The sequence below is a fragment of the Alternaria postmessia genome (assembly GCF_024291825.1).
Source record: "Alternaria postmessia strain BMP 2775 chromosome Unknown scaffold_56, whole genome shotgun sequence".
Classification (NCBI taxonomy): Eukaryota; Fungi; Ascomycota; class Dothideomycetes; order Pleosporales; family Pleosporaceae; genus Alternaria; species Alternaria postmessia.
In genome coordinates, this window is record NW_026260129.1 from 96,949 (window position 1) to 116,520 (window position 19,572).

Sequence of the window (19,572 nt, forward strand, 5' to 3'; positions counted from 1 at the left end):
ACGATAACAGCCATGGGGTATACAATACTCCGACGCACGCCGTCATCGGAGTGGTCCACACATGTGCCCTGAAGGCAGCTCCGAGCCTGACATCTAATACATGCCAACATAGGTCCTGCAAACATCATGGTGTGAGTACAGCGTGTGTACGCATATACAGGCTCACCCCATACTGACTATCTGCAGCTACACAGCATCTTTCGCTTTCTTCGAGGCGCTCTGGGAGTACGGCGTCAGCCATGTCTTCGTCAACCTCGGGTCGGACCATCCCTCTATCATCGAAGCTATCGTCAAGGGCCAAAACGAGAAGAAAGGACAGTTCCCCAAGATCATCACATGTCCCAATGAGGTAGGTGCCCCATGTTTATTTGGCTAAGCGCATAGACTGACTGGCGAGTGTAGATGGTCGCCCTCTCTATGGCAGACGGATATGCCAGACTGACGGGCAAACCTCAATGCGTCATCGTACACGTCGATGTTGGGACTCAAGGCCTCGGGGCCGCCGTACACAATGCCTCATGCGGTCGCGCACCTGTCCTCATATTCGCCGGCCTGTCGCCTTTCACCATCGAAGGCGAGATGCGCGGCAGCAGAACCGAATACATCCACTGGATACAAGACGTGCCGGACCAGAAGCAGATCGTGGCGCAGTATTGCCGATACACTGGCGAGATCAAGTCGGGCAAGAACGTCAAGCAGATGGTCAATCGGGCCTTGTCCTTTGCCATGAGCGATCCCAAGGGGCCTGTCTATCTCTATGGTGCCCGTGAGCCCATGGAAGAGGATCTGACACCCTACAAGCTGCAGATGGACTACTGGCAGCCCGTCGAGCCGGCTGCTCTTCCTCCAAAGGGCGTCAAGACGATTGCTGAAGCCCTAGTCAATGCTCAGGAGCCGCTCATCATCACTGGATACTCTGGTCGAAACCACGATGCAGTGCATGAGCTTGTGCGGTTGGCCGACAACGTCAAAGGCATACGCGTGCTAGACACTGGTGGATGTGACATGTGTTTCCCAGCGAACCACCCAGCTTGGCTTGGTCTACGATACGGTAATGACCCCGCCATCAAGTCTGCAGATGTCATTCTAGTTCTTGATTGCGACGTGCCGTGGATCAACACTCAATGTCATCCCAAAGAGAATGCCAAGATCCTTCATATCGATGTTGATCCCCTGAAACAGCAGATGCCCGTCTTCTACCTAAACGCCATACAACGCTACCGAGCTGACTCGTATACCTCATTGACCCAGCTGAACGAATACCTCGAGTCACAGCTCAAGGAAAAGCTTTCTAGCCAGCTCTTTAGTCAGCGGTGGTCAGCGCTGCAGGACTCGCACAAGAAGAAACTTGAAGGCATCGCTGGTGAGGCCAAGGTTGATGAGAACGGCCATTTTAGCACGCCATACCTGTGTTCCCAACTCAAGAAGCTCTGCCCGAATGACACCATCTGGGCCATCGAGGCCGTTACCCAGACTGGCTTTGTTGCGGATCAGATCCAAGCCACACTTCCAGGCTCATGGATAAATTGTGGTGGTGGAGGTCTTGGTTGGTCTGGAGGTGGCGCGCTTGGTGTCAAGCTCGCGACCGACACAGAAGGCAAGAAGCAATTTGTATGCCAGATTGTTGGCGACGGCACATACCTCTTCTCCGTCCCTGGATCAGTATACTGGATTGCGCAACGCTACAACATTCCCATCCTTACTGTCGTACTGAACAACAAGGGCTGGAACGCACCGCGAAGGTCTATGCTACTAGTACATCCCGACGGAGAGGGCTCCAAGGTCAGCAATGAAGAGCTCAATATCAGTTTCGCGCCGACTCCAGATTACTCAGGCATCGCCAAGGCGGCAAGCGGTGGGCACATTTGGGCTGCGCATGCGAGTACTGCGGACGAGCTTAGCAAACTACTTCCAGAAGCCATCAAGAGCGTACTCAGTGGAACATCAGCAGTTTTGGACGCGCACCTCGAGGGACCGGAGGGCAAATACGGAGGTGGTAAGGGTCGTCTGGGTTAAACTGAGCGTTGTTGATGACGTGCCCGTTACCTCGGGGAAGGTTGAGTTGATGCGTTGCAGGTATGGTGGTAAATATCAGAGACACATGCAAATACATCATTCTTCTACCTGTAAGGTTTCATGCAAACCACGTAGTGCTGACAGTATACAGCTTTCCAAACAGTACAATCGTGTTATTCGGGAGGCTGAGAGGCACTTTCGGGCCGAACCGTACCCTCGGCCGAGCAGTAGCTGGCCGAGCGTGGCTGCTACTCTGAGCTTACAGGCACTACCATACTGGAAAGCAGTCAGCCTCGAGAGACAAGACTCAGTGTACACTTGGCAGCCTGGATATCTTTTCCGAGCGTCGACGTGCCATACTATGGCTGCGGACAACGAGAGTTCTGAGATATATAAGTAACAATGAAACCTCAAAGTATAGATGGAGCATCAAACAAATCCTCACTATCGCCACAGCCCCCTCTTCATTGATCCATCATTTTGTCTTCCCGAAGATGCATCTCAGATCACCTTCCATGTACATGGCTCTCACCTTTATTGTAGGCGCAACGGCTGCGTCTATACCTTGCGATCCAGCCATGTCCTGTTCACCAGCTATGCCCCCAAATAACATGTCCATTGACAGTATCAACGCTACTGCTTTTGCGTTGATGGTAAGTAAACAGACACACTACACGACGACCAAGGTAGCTAATTGTTACAGTACGGATATCCTCTTACCTTGTACGCCCAAACTTTCGAGCCGACCCTCCAGGCAGTTGGCGTCAACGCTATCCAACACGAAGAAAGCCTATCCACCCAAGATCTCGAGGTCCTGGTCCGACCGAACGTCGACACACTGTACTCTAAAGCTGCAGTTGATCTTTCGCATGCGGATGTAGTACTGTCTCTCCCTGATGTTCCCGCGAACAGATATTACGTCGTTCCCTTCTATGACTTGTGAGTCACTCCCACTCAACTGGCTTCAATCATAGAGCCCTCAGCTGACTTTTGTTCGAACCTTTAGGTATGGGAACAACTTTGCCGACCTCGGGACTGTAATCAACAGTCCCCCGGGAGACTATCTTATCACGGTCGCGGGAGACGACGAGCCAGGCCTTCTAATGCTCGATAAAGACAACTATGGAGGCTCCAAGTACAAGGGAATCATCAAATCGCCCACTGCGTACGGAGGGATCATGCTTCGTATCGTGCTCAAAAATAACACAACCGACGTCGATGAAGTCAAAGCCATTCAATCTCAAATCAAGATGACGACAGTTGAGCGTGTGGGAGAGCCGATAGCCTCAGCTCTAACTCTTAGTCTTCTGGGTAATGGCCAAATTTCACCTGCTGCTTTCCTCCTTCCGTTCAACTTCAGCGTCGCTCAGACGACCCAGACTCTCCAGCTCTTAGCGCAGCTGAATGAAGCGAATCCACCCGTGGAAAGATCAGACCTGGATCGTGTCAACTCTATGCTTGCCGCCGCTGGCATCAACAATGGAAACTACACTGCTCCAGCTGGCCTCAACTATGCCCAAGTCTACGAAATCATGGGCAAAGAGTTCATGTCTCTCCTGGACCCCTCAAGCCATGCATTCAACCAAAACGGCTGGTTCACCCTCCTTCCCAGCATGAGCGGTAACTTCGGGATAGAGTACACCGCTCGCGCATACATCGCATGGTTTGGCTACCTGCAGCTCGCCGACTACGTAGCAGCATATCCTACCTACAACGATCCAGCGCTTCCCGTTACTGCGCAGGTTACGATGCAGCTAACAGCGAATGAATCATACATCATGACCTTCTCTGGGAAGCCGCCCGTTACCGGTTTCTGGAGCCTGACGGCATACGATAGCACGAATTACTTAGTACCGAACGATCTGAACCGATACGCATTGGGCGATCGTAGCAACTTGACCTATCCAGACGGTACGCTAATCTACGCGGATTTGGACAGCGACGGAGCGTTCTCGATCTTGATCCAGCCGGCGGATGTGGCACCGAGCTCGAACTGGACTAACAACTGGCTGCCTGCTCCCGTTGGCGGTGGAGAATTTACTGTGAATTGTAGGTTGCTATGGTGTTTTGACGATGAAGAGAGATATACTAACGAACAAATTTAGTGAGATGGTATGGAGTAACTCCGGCGCTTTCGAACGGAAGCTATGTGTATCCTATCGTTACCAAGCAGGGCAGTATCTACTAAGCGCTCGACCAGCATGATGTCAAGACTGAAACATCTACTGTATTCATGGGGATTCATGGATTGACTTAAGCATCTTGAAAAGCGAGAGATGGTCCTAGAGAGATTGCCAGCTTTCAGCATTTGCCCTTATCAGATTCACTCGTTTGAAAGACTGATGACCTGCAATCTTTCGTTCGCATAGTGGTAATCTCTGCATTCGCGATGGTTTCGATAGGAACATTCCGGTGTCTCATGAAGAAGAAAATGTTCCTGCTTTGCCTGTGTGTGAATTTGATGTGTATGAGCTCGGACATGTTATGGTCGGCAACCCACCTGAACAAAACATAATAATGCGAAGCCCTCGAATGCGAAATCCATTAAGATATCACACATCCTGATGTCGGGTACGGGGAACATATGAGTTGCCATTGCTGAAGACTCATGTCCACTATGATTGTATTCGTAATGCTGTGCTTCGAATTTGCCACGTGCGCTATCCAAACAGCGAAGCATGGATGCTAGTAATGAGCGTGTGGCAGAAGAAAAGAGGCGTGAAAAGCTTCACAGCTCAGATTGAAGACAAGCCTACATGACGGCGCATGACCCAGTCGACGTTTTGACATCTCTCGCGTGTTCGTCTAACAGCTCTTCCAAAGCCTCCGCTCTTGCGGTTCCAAAAGCTCCCTCCAGAATAGCCTGTCTTGTCAGATTCGGAATTTTGCTCACTAGCGCGCAGTTCTTATGGGCACCATGTTGAATCAGCAGTTCACAAGCTTGATACCATGCTTCTGTCAAGCTCGGCGGGATATTTGAACTTTTAGTGGTACCCGTCGCACGATTTGTAGACTCGTACATTGATAGAAGGAATAGGGCCCACACGGTTTTGCTGTTATTCGGATGCACGGCCTGGTTCGGATCTGCACCGTTCTCTAGCAACAACTCTATCATCTCGACGTTGACGCTAGGATCTTCCCGTTTAGAGTGATATGGCATGCTTACTGGGGTCGATCGGCGCGGTCGAAGCGCATAATCGAGTAGCGGCCGTCCGTGCTTTTGCATCTTGCTCGGTTCGGCCCTCAACTTCTCACGGACGTACTTGACGAGACGCGATTGTACTGCCAAAGCCAGGAAATTACAGCTATCACCCTCTCGATATACGTCCAGACCCCGCGCAGGTACTGAGTCACGGGCATGCGTCCAGTGATTTCTGATTCCACTTGCGTGGTGAGAATTAGTGCGGTCTACCTCATCGAGCACATCCACAAGAGGCACATCTGACGACTGATCCAAGCGTTCAGTCTCGTAAGCGTAGTACAATAACTCGTCCGTCAGACCGATGACTTGATTTATCGATTTAGGGCTCTTGAAGTCCATGATCGGTAATGATTTAAGCAAGACAAGACAGATCTTGCACAACGTAGCTGTAGCGCTGAACTCATTCTTGAGATTATCTCTCAACTGTTGGTGATAGTTGTCCTGCAAGAAGTCACGGACCGTTCGATGGAGGAAGTCGACTGGGTGACTAAGGAACAAGGGGTGTCTAGTGCCGATTTTGTGGTCAGTCAACGACTCCTCTATACATGACATAAATGGGGGGTCTTGTCACTGCTGCTCGAGTGTAATTGGAAATAACATTTACGTACAGTTCGTCGTTGACTACAAGGAGGTCGCTGCATCTGTTCTGGATAAGCGACTTCCATCGCGGATATTGGCCTAGTAGGTTCTCTTCAAATATAGGCTGTATTGGTGCTTTCACCGCGAAGCTATCGTCCAGGCGCTGTTTCTCAAGTAAGGAGAAGGCGTAAAGCGGGAGAGGTTGTAGCTCATCCACCGTAATCAGGAAGATTTGTGACATCTCCTCCAGATATTGAGGCCGGACCGATTGGATAATGCGTTCAAAATACGCTTCCAGGTCGGACGGGAATTGATTGACAATCTTCCACAATGTCGTGACTCCCTCATCTCGATTAATGGCGTGTTCGAGGTCACGGGTGATCAGAAAAACCCATAACCAGACGCCCTGTGCGAGCTCCGCAACACGCTTCATTAAATCTTCGCATGCGAACTCTGTTGTCTCCAGTCGCCGAAAATTCGCATTCTCATAAAGTCGAAGCCGAACATGTCTTCCCATGTCCATCTTCGTAAAGTTCGCGATATCAAATGTACGAGAAGTGTCACTGAAGAACTTCTCGAACACTGACCGAGGACGCGTAGAAGCACATATTTTGATGGCTTTCGAGGCAGAGAGGAATTTCAGAACTTCGACAATATCCTCCTCCGCTCCATTATACTCGTCCAAGCCATCCACAAAGAAGCAGAATCTGACTTCAAGGTCGGTTTGTGCAGCGATACGTTCGAAGACCGCTTTAAGTTCATCAGTTTCCCAGATCTCGTGCTCTGGCCTTTCTTGGCACACAATTGGTATTAACCTGGGTATTGCCTTGAGTATCTGGTAGAGCAGCGATTGGAAGATTCCAACCTGGCTCTTCTGCATTTCGTAGCCTTGGTTCCAGAAATAATAGCTGGCGGTGCAAAGTTGGGCTGGTCTAGCCCACTCTTCTAGAGTTTCCGTCGTGCGTCGATCCTCAGCGATGAACTTTTGTAACGTGGACTTTCCACTTCCTGCCTGTAAGATTCGATTATCAACATATATTCATCATCGTACGCGGCAATTTAATTAAACCTACCCGACCAGTAATACAAAATAAACCATCAGAATCCTTCTTGCTACCTAGCCAGTCATTGAATGGCGTGAGTGTATCATCAAACACCCAGGCATTCGAGGCCTCGTCCGCGTGTGGTATCTGGCTCCACCGTCTGCGAATGACTGGGAAGTATAAACTCCTAATCACTTTGTTCTGCTGAATGCATGCCTGGTGTTCCTTGGGAAGTACTTCGAATTTGGTCTTGAGGCTGGAAAGCTGTGCAATTCGCAAGGTGATCTCTTGAGCATCTATCTCACGAGGATCGATCTGGTAAGTATCTGCTTGTTGGGCTCCTGTTTGATGTACAATGTCAAGTATCTCATCCCGCAGGAGATCCATCTTCGCATCGTAATTGATGTTAAGACTTTGCTGCGCCCTCTTGATACTATCCAGCTCGGCGGATATGGCCGAGTGGTGCTCACTTATGCGGTCCGTCAGTATAGTTCAAGCAAAGGCGCGACACCTCACATCAGCGTCGGGAGATTTCTCGGTTTGCTTACCTTCGAATGACGTTTTCTATATGCCTTCGCAGCCTCTGATCCAGGCTGTCCAGCCTTCTCAGCAGGACCGCAATGTGATCCTTTTGTTTCCACCATCCCTGGAAAACAACACGACTGCTTTCCAATGTTTTCGAGCGTCCTTTACGCATATGTAGTTTTTTGATAGCCTTGCGTAGATCATTCGCTACCCTTTCGCACTGTCCGGCCATCTCCAATATCCGTTCCTCATCGTTTGTTAGCCGTCGGCCACCATCCTTCTGCTGTGTGATGAGTTTGTTGTAACGACTAACTTCATCTACGATCAATTCGAGCTCACGAACTTCAGCCGTAGTTCCGTGTAGCGAATCGCGCACATTACGCGCTTCGGAAGCGACCTTGAAGCCGAAATCAACAAACGAGATGATGTTAGACGCGAGGCCTACAATGGCTAGTGCCTCCGCCATTATGAAAGGAGAGTGGATGCGAGAAGGCAAAGGAAGCTTCAGGTAGGCATCGCAAGCTCAGCCTGCAATAGCTGAGATGGCAGCCTTCGATGGTGTTGCTGGCCTGATCATCGCTCAAAAGGGTATAGCTTTGTTGATGGTGGGGTAAGCGCTTAAGAAGGCTGAGAACCTGAAGCTGCAAACATCATTTGAACTGACAGCCACGGATTTGATGGGCTTCGCGACGTCGTTCATAACCAAGTTGAGAACAAGAAGATGAGTCTTTTGTAGGTGAAGGAGGCCGGTTCACAAGAGTACAGCCTCTGTCGAACGATCCCTGTTGCCTCAAGCTGACTAGCCTCAGAGTTATGTCCACAGAGGGTCGGCCTAGTCGCGTCGAGAATGTCGAAAATAACGAGCAGACATCGCTCTTAGGCGGAAACCTAGACAGTTGGACGCCCCTTTGGCAGCACGACAATGCATGGATCCGATTACCAGCACAGCTTACGCTGAGTCCTGCAAGATATCATGTACTGTTTTCAATGCTTTTTATCAGTACGGGAATACCCTTGTGTATCGGACTGAGCCGTAAAGAGCTTCCATGGCCTCTGCTTCTTCTCGACAGCTTTATTCTCATAGCATGGGCGATCTTCTCGCGCCTTGCATATAACTTAGATGACGAAGACATCTTCTGACCATAATGATTATATCAAGCACTTGCGTAAATGATTGCTGAGACAATGTCTCTCGTATGGCTGCATTCCAGAAAACATGTTGACCGATGTATGTTTCATCGATGACGACCTTCTGAGAGATATCTTGATGGTCAGGTAGAACCACATCATGGCTCGGCTTTTACATGATCGCATTATGCGCCAGTGATCGGATTCCTCTTAGCACAGCGCAAAGATATATGCTCCACGCTTTCATCGTGAACTGAACTCAGTCAAAGAATCCGGAGTTGCTCTAGAGCGACAAACGCGACGTCACTGCCGCATAGCGGCGTTGCATCTTCTTCCGCACTGCGGCACCCAGGTACTTTCCATCGTAATGATATATGGCGCGCGTGTGAAAGGTAAGAAGCGTTACCGGCCGCGGTCTTCTTCCAAGATAGCCTAAATGTATCTGCCAATACTCTTGTGGGCATACAAGACTATAAGACTAGCTAGAGATGCTGTTACAGCCGCCGGGAGCGGATTAAGCGACTTGTCGCCACGCCCTGTTGCACCATGTTCGACGGTCCATCCCGTAATATTATCGTTCTTTAGCGGCTCCTTCGCCTTGTCTGCATGTGGGCGGAGGCTGAGTCGGTACTTGGTATCTTGGGGCGGAAATGCTCATCCTGCAAAGCTTGGTTGTTTCGCCTGATACCCTGAATCTAGACACTCGGTTCCAGGGCTATTCGGCCTACGCTATAAATGCCTTTGTAGCTGCTCAGCAGACCACTATACATGATTATAACGGTATTCTGCATGCTATTATCGAATCGTAACATGTGCGTTGTGTATACTCACGTCTCTAGATGACGGACAGGTAAGGATTAAGAGCTTGGGGTGACTAAGTGTGTGGTCTAAAAAGGCATTCCGCTACGGGCACAGATATTCCACCGACCCGCTTTACCCCGCACACGCTACTAGCAACCGCTGATCTGTCAAGCTTCACCACCACACCGTCGATAACGGTCGTACTGCCAAGTTCCTTACATGCATCCTTCATGCGTTTTCTGCCTATAAAGAATCACGACCCCGGGTGCCAACTACGGGGTAAGGCTTGACCTTGTCCAACGCCAAGTGGACCCTTCCCCGGATTCGCTGCGATAATCCGAGAAATAGCTCGGAACAGCAAGTGTTGCGGTAAACATGGGACGATGGTAGTCCTCGTGCATTTCCCCGCGGGGTATGACTGTAATGATGGTGAGGTAGCATCAGAAGTATGGCTCGGCAATGATGCCTTCGAGACGAGGCATCGAGGATAAGAGGCAACTCACCCTTCGCTCGAGAGAATCATCACCCGGCTGAACTTTTGAACCCTGAATTCTGAATTTTACTTGACCGTTTCACGACCCATACCAATTATCACAAACGAATGGGCTGCTTCAACACTCATGCATCGGGTACTCTGGACCCGCCAGAGGTCCGCAATTGGCGGATCCACCTCATTGCACTCATCGCTTCGATGTCTGCACTAGCTAGTAGGTCTCGGTGAAGTGATTTGGGTGTGGAAATCTAACACATGAGTAGTGGGATATGACACAGCCGTCATCGGTGGGACTATGGCTCTCACCTCCTTCATTCGTGACTTCGGCATGAATGACATCGCAAAGAGCAACCGCGACACAATTCAGGGCAATATCGTCTCCACATTCCAGGTCAGTCTTGGTACCGCTAGCCCCCTGTCATCACAAACTGACAATAGGCAGGCGGGATGTTTTTTCGGGGCGCTTCTCGCTTTCCCTTTCGCCGAACGCATTGGGCGAAAAAAGACAATGATAATAGCTTCCACAGTGTTTCTACTCGGTGGCACACTCATGACTGCTTCTCAAGGCAGTCTCAATATGATCTATGGTGGACGAGCTGTAGCAGGTCTAGGCATTGGCGCATCGAGTATGGTCGTACCTGTCTACATTTCTGAAACTGCGCCACCTTCTATTCGTGGTAGACTGGTCGGTATCTTCGAGATTGCTTCCCAAGGTGGAGGTATGTTGGGCTTCTGGATCAACTATGCTTGTGATAGAACCATCAGTGTCGAAGGCAAGACGCAGTGGGTAGTACCTCTCGCGATCCAGCTCATTCCTGGTCTACTATTGCTTCTCGGTGTCGCATGGTGTCCAGAATCACCGCGATACCTCGCAAAGAAGGATAACTTCGAAGGAGCAGAACGTATCTTGTGTAAGATTCGCTGCCTGGACGGATCTCATGCGTATATTCAGCACGAGATGAGCGAGATTCGGGCGCAGGTCGAAGAGCGTAGCGCTAACCGTCAGAGCAAGAAGGCACAGTTTATGAAGCTGTTCCAGAAGGGTGTGCGAAACCGAATGGCCATTGGTCTTGCACTCATGTTCTTACAGTCATTCACAGGTGTAAGTATACGCAATACATATACCGGAATAGATGCTAAACTGTCCAGGTCAACATTATTACCTACTATGCACCTCGCATATTCGAAACACTTGGTATTTCCGGCACTTCGACCAAGCTATTCTCCACTGGCTTCTACGGTATCGCGAAGACACTCGGCATGTTCACCTTTACCTTCGTCGTTGTGGAAAAGGTTGGGCGTCGCAAGGGGCTTATTTGGGGGGCAGCGCTCGGTTGCATTCCTATGTGGTATATCGGTGGCTATGTCATGAAAGCCGATCCGGCTGGAGCTGCTTTGAGAGGCGATATTTCACGCGATGGTTGGGGTTACCTGGCAATGGTCTGCATTTACGTCAACGCCTTCATCATCTGCGCAACATGGCAAGGTATCACCTGGACCTACGCATCGGAAATCTTCCCTCTCGACATCCGCATGCTGTGCGTATCGCTAACAACCGCCGACACCTGGCTTGGTTCGTTCATCATCGCACGCAGCACGCCATACATGATCTCGGATCTTGGTTATGGCGCGTACTTCTTCTTTGCTACTATCCTCCTAATGATGGGTGTTTGGAGTTTCTTCTTTGTACCTGAGACGAAAGGTATCAGTCTTGAGGAGATGGACGCCCTGTTCCTGAGGCCTATGCACCAGGCTGTGTGGGCGCAGCTCCGCGGCAAGCCGATCTTGACCGAAGAGGAGGTCATCGCGAGAAACAAGGGTTTAGAGTCGGGACACGAGAAAAATGTTGGTGTGGAGAGGATCGAAGTCGTAAAGAGATAAGATCAATAAACGGCGATGAGGGGGCTCGATCAATGATGGTGGACTGGTTTGCCTCATTCCTTTTATCGCCGAAGAAGACGAGTAGACGCGCATGACCACATCCGCGGCATCCAATTTAAAAATCGTCTTCAATACCCTCGTCACCTATTTCTCTAAACTTCTTTCTTCGAACGTATTCCTACAACCAAGACTCATGTCGCCCAGCTTGATCCATTTTCTGCAGCTCTTGCCCAATGCAACCTCGACAACGAATCCTTTTCGATGTTCTGCGCCCATAACAACAACACATCCCTTCCTTCATACGCCTTTGCCGATACAGTATAATTTCTGGTCTGATCTGTCACTACCCACTTCGGATATGATGACATCACCAAAGGCCCATGGGTGAGTGTCCCTCTTGTCTCATTGCTTCCCTCCCATACCTGCAGAGGCCCTGCATAAGATAGCGTATGATGTCCAATAAGTGCCCACTCGGCGTCATTGTATTCATCGGCGGGAGCGGGGATGGCGCCGGGATCAGTGGACCACAGATTTACGGAGACATAGCCAAGAGGGTGATAGATGAGAATCCCCACAGGATGGTTTCCGAGACCGCCCGTGACACGATCAGTACCATTTAGATATTTCCTGGTGCGCTGTTAGAAAAGCACGCTATGCAGGCTTAGGGGAGCGGAATGTTACGATGTCTGGTTGAGAAATTGCCACGCACCTCCGAGTACTGCAGCGATGTTGTCCGGAAGTAGCATCGCGTGAAAGGCGGAGTACGAGTTGATGAGATAACAGCTATTCAGATAGCGGACGATGAGCAGTTCTTGAGTGTTGATAAGCACGACTTGCCGTAGCTATGGACGTGCACAACATCCTCATGAGACATTCATCGGTGAAAGATGGAGGGGTGACCTGTTTGTAATACAATTGATGACAATAGATTGGTATGTCAGCATATGGAGTCTATATCCCAGTAGCAAAGGCTGCTCTATTGCCCCAAACTGACCGAGGTGTTGTTGGGAAGATACCGACCATAACATAGGTTTCATCAATTTCCAGGCCCTCGGGATTGACATATCTCGTCTTACGCCCAATGTCTAATTGACACCTGGTTGGAGATTTTGCAAATGAGTTTTTAACACAATCGTGTCTTACATAGTTTCGTCATAATAGTGCATCGACTATTACTTCTTACCTCGTTCTAGTAATAAACGATATACTCTCCTCCTGTGCGTTGTTCCAGCGCATGATTGAGATCTGGGGTGGTTCGATGTTTGCAACGACGGCACCAGTGCCACGAACCGTGACAGATGCGATACTAGAAGAGCCTAGGGTTAAACTGAGATTTAGAGGTCTTGGGCCGTCATCGCTATCGACGCGAAGCTCTCAGGTACATGCAGCCTGCGGTCTGAACACTCTAGGTTCGCCAGAGCTCGTTTCAAGATCGCCAGGAATGATGCATAAAAAGAAAATGATTGAACACTTTCAATGTGAATAGTTTCTGGGCGACCAAAACAATATTCTCATAGCCTGTGATAAGAACTGAAGCAGAACGAATAAGTTAGATTACACCGATGAGGGGTGATAATTAATAGATCATGGAAGAAGGATGCAGCTGACGTAATTGGCGCTTCGCGTCGATCCGTGATTTCTCCTGCGAGACGACAAGAGATCTGCCCTGTTGCATTATGACTAGAACAACTCTAGTACACTTCAAGATACTGCAACCCTCCTTCTAGATAATGTCTGTTACGTGCGCTTGTAAAGATCCCAAAACAGCGACATGAGAATTCGAGAAACACCACGGCACCGACAGCGAAGGCACCTGATCGTGGGTGCTACCTAGGCAAGCTTGGATGATAAGCCTCGGCTCCTGTATTCAGCATGATGCCTCGTAGGCCAATGCTACGACTACGAAAATTGTAGTTCAGTGGACAAAATGCGGAGAAGCCGTTCAGTCCGTTTGGCATTTGCGGGCTCTTCCGAGCAACGATCGCGTACATCGTATCGCGGTATTGCCTAGGAAAAAGGCCCTTGAAAGTTGCCGAGGCACCCGGACGCGATGATTGGCCTAATGAACGGATGATCTGCGTCGAGCGGAGTGCTTGCGCAGTACCGAGGCAGCGTCTGCAAGCTGATTGGTAGCTGATTCGCATGAGGGACAGGCCGAAAGACTATCTTTGTAGACCGACTCAGTCTGTCAAAAAGGAGGCTGACTCTCGCGTCTATTTACGCCATCCGTCGATCCCAAGCCGCTCTAACTTCGGACATCCATCACAGACGAGTGACACTGTCCGGAAGAGCCACACAAAGGACCATTAGCAAACTCCCTGCCCTCGCTTCCTTTCTCATTCGAGTCGCGGATGGCGCTCCTTTCCAGGAATTTGGATCTTGCTTTTGCAGTCAGGCAACTCTAACGAGGCTAAACGATAACCCATGATGATCCGCATTCAAACACCGATGCAAGATACACTATCGAAAAGAGCTCTTAGCTTAGTACCTTATTCCAATTCCTTTAGTGGGTTGTCACATTGCAGTATAAGACGTAACACATCATGAAGTCGAGTAATCAAGCAGATTTATACCTCTTACAATTCTTTCGAGGTTGACTATCAGCCTTCTGTCATCTGCAATATGGCTTTGCACGTCCCTTCATTATTAGGAAAGGCGCTTCTACTATGCTCGTTGATTACCACTGTCGTCTCAGCACCCGTCGACAATGAACCGACAGTCACTCTGGCCTCAGGCGTTGTCATAGGAACTACTACCAAGCCTGCAAACCAGCCATCGTTGACAGCCTCAGCCAACGCCTATCTGGGGGTACCTTTCGCGAAGTCGCCTCCAGTACGATTCTCTCCGCCAGAAGCAGCAACACCATGGTCTACTCCTCTGCAAGCCCAAAATATCAAGCCAGCATGCATTCAGCAGTTCTCAGGTACTGGCGAAATTCGTGCCAGAACTATGGAGTACTTCAACAACCCCACCTATCCACCACCTGAGGAGAGCGAGGACTGCTTATACCTCAATGTATATACGCCTCCAGGAGTTACGGCTTCCAGCAAAAAGGCAGTGATGTTTTGGCTTTTCGGGGTAAGCGTTGTCCTTTCCTCTATTTTCTGCAACGATACTGATCAGTGCAGGGCAACCTCGCTTTTGGTACTGGCGGACTAGCATACTATGATGGAAGCTCTCTCGCGATCAATGAAGACGTTGTTGTAGTCACTATCAACTACCGCACGAATAGTAGGTCTTTTTGTCCTCTTACGTTCCGATGATCAGTGGCTAACACGCTCAATCTCAGTCTTCGGTTTCTCCAACTCACCCGAAGTGCCGTTTGGATTTCAAAACGCTGGTTTCTTGGACCAGAGGTTCGCGTTGCAATGGGTACAAGAAAATATTGCTCAGTTTGGAGGTGATCCAAATCGTGTGATGATTTTCGGCGAATCCGCAGGCGGCGAATCAGTTAAGCAATTGCTAGCCAACCCACCGAACCCACTACCTTTCTCGTCGGCCATACTTGAGTCTCAGAATGCGGTACTCCCTGGAAACGGCCTGGTAAACTATAAGCAGGTATTGCTAAACTTCGGCTGCGCAAACATCGATTGTCTTCGCAAGGTACCTGCAGTGGATATCAAAGCGTATATTGAGTCGCAATCGCTTTCTTTTCCACCAGTCAATAACGATGGCACCTCAACACCTGATGTCAGACTTAGCATATCCACTGGGAAGTTCGCCAATGTGCCGACGATGCTAGGATCTAACCTCAACGAAGCGCGTGTCTTCCTAGCCGTGGCCGGCTTGACCGACGGTACCGCCGCTGTAGACAGCTTCTTTGATCAATATAACATCACGTCAAAAGCTGTTCGCGACTCCATCATCGCCGCATATGCCGCACAAGGTATCACCGATCTGTACGAAGTAGCCGACAGGCTTGGGACAGATCTAGTCTTCACATGCACGACTGGTAGGCTGGCAAATTACCTCGCCATATCCGGACGCACAACTTACCGGTATCTATTCACCCCTGTTTTCCCTTCTATTGGTATCTTCCCCAATCCAGGTGCATACCACACAAGCGAGATTCCGGAGGTCTTTGGCACGTATCCACTTTCGAACCAGTTTGGCACTGCAACGCAACAGCAGATTCAACTCAGTGCTTTCATGCAAAAAACATGGGCGAACTTTGCAAAGAACCCCGCTGGAGGCGTAGGATGGCCAAAGGTTGGCAGTGCGCTTGGGAAGGAACTGGGTGTATTAGGAAAGGATGGAAGTAGTGGGGTGACCGTCAGGCCATTACTTGAGGCGGATTACGCTTGCCCGCTCTATGCCGGCATTGAAGATCTCTTGGGATTATCTTTCAAGTAGGCGATGAGAGTAAGCTCTGCATCGTATGTAGAAAAGCCTACTGGGAGTGTCGATCACTATTGATCTGCTACATGTATATACCAACGAGGGCATTCACGCCTGGTATACCAAACTCACAACAAACAATGTTATGACTACAACTGCCAATACTCCAGCAAAGATGGCTGATCTAATCTTCCTTCTTCCACTCAACCTTCCCGATACAAATTCTTCTCTCAAGTCTTTCTTCACCAATGGTATGGAGAGTAAAAATCCGACACCGGCAAGCCAATATCCAACAGGGATAATGATTGCCAAGCACAATTGCGTAGCCTTCCTGTAGCTCTCACTTGCTGTTTCCTCGTTCATCAATGCTAGACCGATGATCTGTGGTCCTGACGAATAGATCAGTACTTGTACGCTGCCCCAAATGGCAAGACCAAACGTCTTGTAGCGCGGTGGAAGAAGCAACGCAATGAGCGCAAAGAGGCAGCCTAGCCATAGTTCTGCAGTGAGATATGCAAGACTCATGACGCCGTACAGAATTTTGATGCCTCGGTCTTCCGAGCCGCCGGCGATATCGCGCGAGAAGACCATGAGGAGGACGAAAAGCGCGCTTATCATGCCTCCGATGCCGGTCAGGTAAACTGGTGTTAGCTGGGTACGTGGCCATAGCACCGACGTGAGGATGCCACCACTTAGCACTGCGACTGATCCTACGACACCGACGATGATGCCATAGCGGGAGAAGATCTCGGTGTGTGAAGGGTATGTGTCGCCGAGATAGCTGGGCATGTAATATCCGAAGACATTGCCGCTCAATTGACGGAAACCAGCCGAGAGGACAAGAAGCCAGAATGAGTTCATATGCAGGATGTATGTGAAGGTAGCAACCAGATCAGACTTGGCGGCCTGCAGTCTTGAAGTGCCTCGAGAGTGGGTTGGCACATCTGCGAACTCCATGCTCACGTTGTTGTTACGATCTTCTCTGCTCATTTGCACCAGGCTTGCTCTTCTCTTTGGTTCCCGCAGAAAGATTCGTAACAGTACTGCGACGACACATCCCGTGATGCCGATCGCTCGCAAGGCAATGCGCCAGCTTGTACCAGTCTCTGTAAAGGCAGTGGCGATTTGACCGCTGATGGCTTCGCCAATGTATACCCCCACATAGAGTATGCTCTCTCCAATGAATACATTTCTCCATCCTACCAAGTCGCTGATGAGGCTGATAGATATTGCCTCAACGCTCGCCTGCCCAACACCCATTCCAAGTCTGGCGCAAAATAACTGACCAAAATTGTTCGCTAGAGACTGAAAAATTACACATAAGCTCCACCATGCTGCCGTGACACATAAGACCCACACACGAGCCGACGTGTAGTCAGAGAGGAAAGCGATAGGTAAAGCGAGGATGGCGTAGACAATCCCTGTTGCATACCCGGAGAGGAGCCCATATTGTGTGGAGCTCAGTGAAAGATCAGCTAGTACAGAAGTCTGGAAATATGATAATATGAACTTGTCGTACTGGGCGAGAAAGTAGTTGACTAATAAGAGTAGGATGCAGATATATGCGTATATGTTATAGAGTAGTGGCCGTTTCTGGGTAATCGGATGTGCGGAAGGTATTGCCTCATCTTCGGACGGACCTTTTGTTGCATGATCGTACGGTTGTTTGGTGTCGGATGCCATGGTGCAACGTTCGTAACACGCGAACACTTTTCAAAGATATCGAGGGATCATGTATAGACTTTGTAGCTACCAAGCCGTGGCGCAAAGTCGATGACGTAACAACCACAACACCCCGCAGCCGATACAACCGTCGTGATATGGGGTCAAGCGTTGCCGCAGTTTGGACTCAGTGGCCAATTCCAAAGCTCACAATGTCTAAGCCAGAACCACAACTTCCTCTAGGTAGTTCCTCGACACTGCGAGGGTTTGCCGAGAGCTTTTCTTTTCACAACTCGCCAGAGTCATTCATCACATCGCGTATCCTCGCCTTCCAAAAAGAACACCCAGAAGCTGTGGAGAACCGGGCAATAGTTCGAGCGAAAGTGCTAAATCGCAATGTCGCTATTGTTTCTTCATATGCGCAGATTCATCAAGTTCTCGCCCAGGATGCGGCAGGATATGAAGCCTGTGGCGCGTACTCTGAGCTGATGGCACCATTCTTTCCGTCACCGAACTTGTTACTGACAGATGGTGAAAAACATACTTCCATGCGTCAAACATGGGAAACAAGAATGAAGGATTTGAAAGAGATGCTCCGTTCTGTAGTGGGTTTGCACACTGATCAGCATTTCTCTGAACCTTCAATATCGGAAATCGACATGTACGAGTCCTTAAAGACGCTTTCGTGGAAGATATTGCTTGGAACATTTCTGGACCTCGGCAGCAACAGCAGTTTATTTGATACGATAGAAAGTTTGCAGGAAGACTTACTTCGAGGCCAGTTCTCGTTGTTTCCGGTGACCGTCAACACAGGCTTCTGGCATTCACCTCGCAAGAAGGGCAAAGAGGCGAACAGAAAGCTGCAAGCCAGGATCTCGCAGCATCTGAAAGAGAAAAAAAGTGCGTGCCCATTTGCTACTGCAGATGACAGCGAGTTGGAGGATGTAGCAAAGCACTCTGTCCTTTTCACGAGCAGCCTTGCAGTCAAAGCGCTGGCGTCTCTCTTAACAGCTTTGCTGTTGAACCTGTTCTTGTACCAAACAAATGATGGCCAGTCGCTAGCAGAGTCTTTGGCTAGTGGAGGTGATCCTGACAGAACTTCGCTACGCTTACGCGCCATACTCATGGAAACAGAGCGGCTCAGCCCACCCATTGTAGGCATCATGAGACGGTCCACAAGAGATAATATCATCTCATCACCAGGAGATCAGGCTGACATAAAGATACCAAAAGGATGGGACTGCTGGCTCTACTTCGTAGGCAGTGGCCGTGATCCGACGGCTTATGGATCGTCTTGGGATGTGTTTGACGCGAACCGATATCTGGACGAGAGTGTACCGCCCGGTGTAGCTTTCGGGGCGGGTCTAAAGACATGTTTGGGTCGCGACGCGATTCGCGAGATTGCTCTGGTTGTAGCAGACACATTCGTACGTCTCGGAATCGGTATACATGGCAATGTTGCATCGCATGGGGTGCGCGGTTGGCTGGGGTGGGAACCGAATCATTCGGTGAGGCCAGAGGATTGGGCTCAGCATATGAAGCAGTTGCCCACGCAAAGACCATCGGAGCCTATCATGGTTCGTGTATCGCGTAGTTCCACATGAGACAATCTCAATATAGTCGTCGTTTGATGTTCCTCTTTACTACATTGACAGCCAGTATGGTCCACCAGAGACCATTCAACCCTACTAGCATAGCAGTCCCGATTTGACATCGTTTCCTCAGCATTGTATATGATTGCCATGGGCCGATACCATGATGTTGGCCGTATTTTGTCAAGATCCAAACAACAACACCAAATCTTGAAGCGGCGAACGTAGTCAAAAAAGCAACATCGATTGCAGTATTTGATGTTCCTGTCTGTTGCCGATTCCACCATCGAGCATGCATCAATGGTGTACTGC

General features: G+C 49.7%; 8 protein-coding genes across 8 annotated transcripts; 5 read left to right on the forward strand and 3 right to left on the reverse strand.

Annotated features, from left to right (window-relative positions):
- Window positions 1–126: 126 nt before the first annotated feature.
- J4E82_007795 (uncharacterized protein) lies at window positions 127–2,016 on the forward strand (the record flags this gene model as incomplete). The annotated part of the gene is made up of 3 exons (XM_051734036.1): window positions 127–131; window positions 187–349; window positions 403–2,016. 3 exons carry the CDS (start codon window positions 127–129, stop codon window positions 2,014–2,016), a joined length of 1,782 nt encoding a protein of 593 aa, XP_051586205.1.
- A 578-nt stretch (window positions 2,017–2,594) lies between these two features.
- J4E82_007796 (uncharacterized protein) lies at window positions 2,595–4,204 on the forward strand (the record flags this gene model as incomplete). The annotated part of the gene is made up of 4 exons (XM_051734037.1): window positions 2,595–2,669; window positions 2,720–2,955; window positions 3,023–4,065; window positions 4,122–4,204. 4 exons carry the CDS (start codon window positions 2,595–2,597, stop codon window positions 4,202–4,204), a joined length of 1,437 nt encoding a protein of 478 aa, XP_051586206.1.
- A 564-nt stretch (window positions 4,205–4,768) lies between these two features.
- On the reverse strand, window positions 4,769–7,831 carry J4E82_007797 (uncharacterized protein; the record flags this gene model as incomplete). The annotated part of the gene is made up of 4 exons (XM_051734038.1): window positions 4,769–5,723; window positions 5,827–6,809; window positions 6,871–7,309; window positions 7,389–7,831. 4 exons carry the CDS (start codon window positions 7,829–7,831, stop codon window positions 4,769–4,771), a joined length of 2,820 nt encoding a protein of 939 aa, XP_051586207.1.
- A 2,064-nt stretch (window positions 7,832–9,895) lies between these two features.
- On the forward strand, window positions 9,896–11,668 carry J4E82_007798 (uncharacterized protein; the record flags this gene model as incomplete). The annotated part of the gene is made up of 4 exons (XM_051734039.1): window positions 9,896–10,001; window positions 10,051–10,178; window positions 10,230–10,889; window positions 10,937–11,668. The coding sequence occupies 4 exons, from the start codon at window positions 9,896–9,898 to the stop codon at window positions 11,666–11,668; spliced, it is 1,626 nt and encodes a 541-aa protein (XP_051586208.1).
- Window positions 11,669–11,859: 191 nt separating this feature from the next.
- Window positions 11,860–12,414, reverse strand: J4E82_007799 (uncharacterized protein; the record flags this gene model as incomplete). Its single annotated transcript, XM_051734040.1, has 2 exons — window positions 11,860–12,295; window positions 12,350–12,414. 2 exons carry the CDS (start codon window positions 12,412–12,414, stop codon window positions 11,860–11,862), a joined length of 501 nt encoding a protein of 166 aa, XP_051586209.1.
- A 1,876-nt stretch (window positions 12,415–14,290) lies between these two features.
- J4E82_007800 (uncharacterized protein) lies at window positions 14,291–16,021 on the forward strand (the record flags this gene model as incomplete). The annotated part of the gene is made up of 3 exons (XM_051734041.1): window positions 14,291–14,746; window positions 14,797–14,899; window positions 14,958–16,021. 3 exons carry the CDS (start codon window positions 14,291–14,293, stop codon window positions 16,019–16,021), a joined length of 1,623 nt encoding a protein of 540 aa, XP_051586210.1.
- Window positions 16,022–16,114: 93 nt separating this feature from the next.
- Window positions 16,115–16,996, reverse strand: J4E82_007801 (uncharacterized protein; the record flags this gene model as incomplete). Its single annotated transcript, XM_051734042.1, has 1 exon — window positions 16,115–16,996. One exon carries the CDS (start codon window positions 16,994–16,996, stop codon window positions 16,115–16,117), a length of 882 nt encoding a protein of 293 aa, XP_051586211.1.
- Window positions 16,997–18,216: 1,220 nt separating this feature from the next.
- J4E82_007802 (uncharacterized protein) lies at window positions 18,217–19,272 on the forward strand (the record flags this gene model as incomplete). Its single annotated transcript, XM_051734043.1, has 1 exon — window positions 18,217–19,272. The coding sequence occupies one exon, from the start codon at window positions 18,217–18,219 to the stop codon at window positions 19,270–19,272; it is 1,056 nt and encodes a 351-aa protein (XP_051586212.1).
- Window positions 19,273–19,572: the final 300 nt, after the last annotated feature.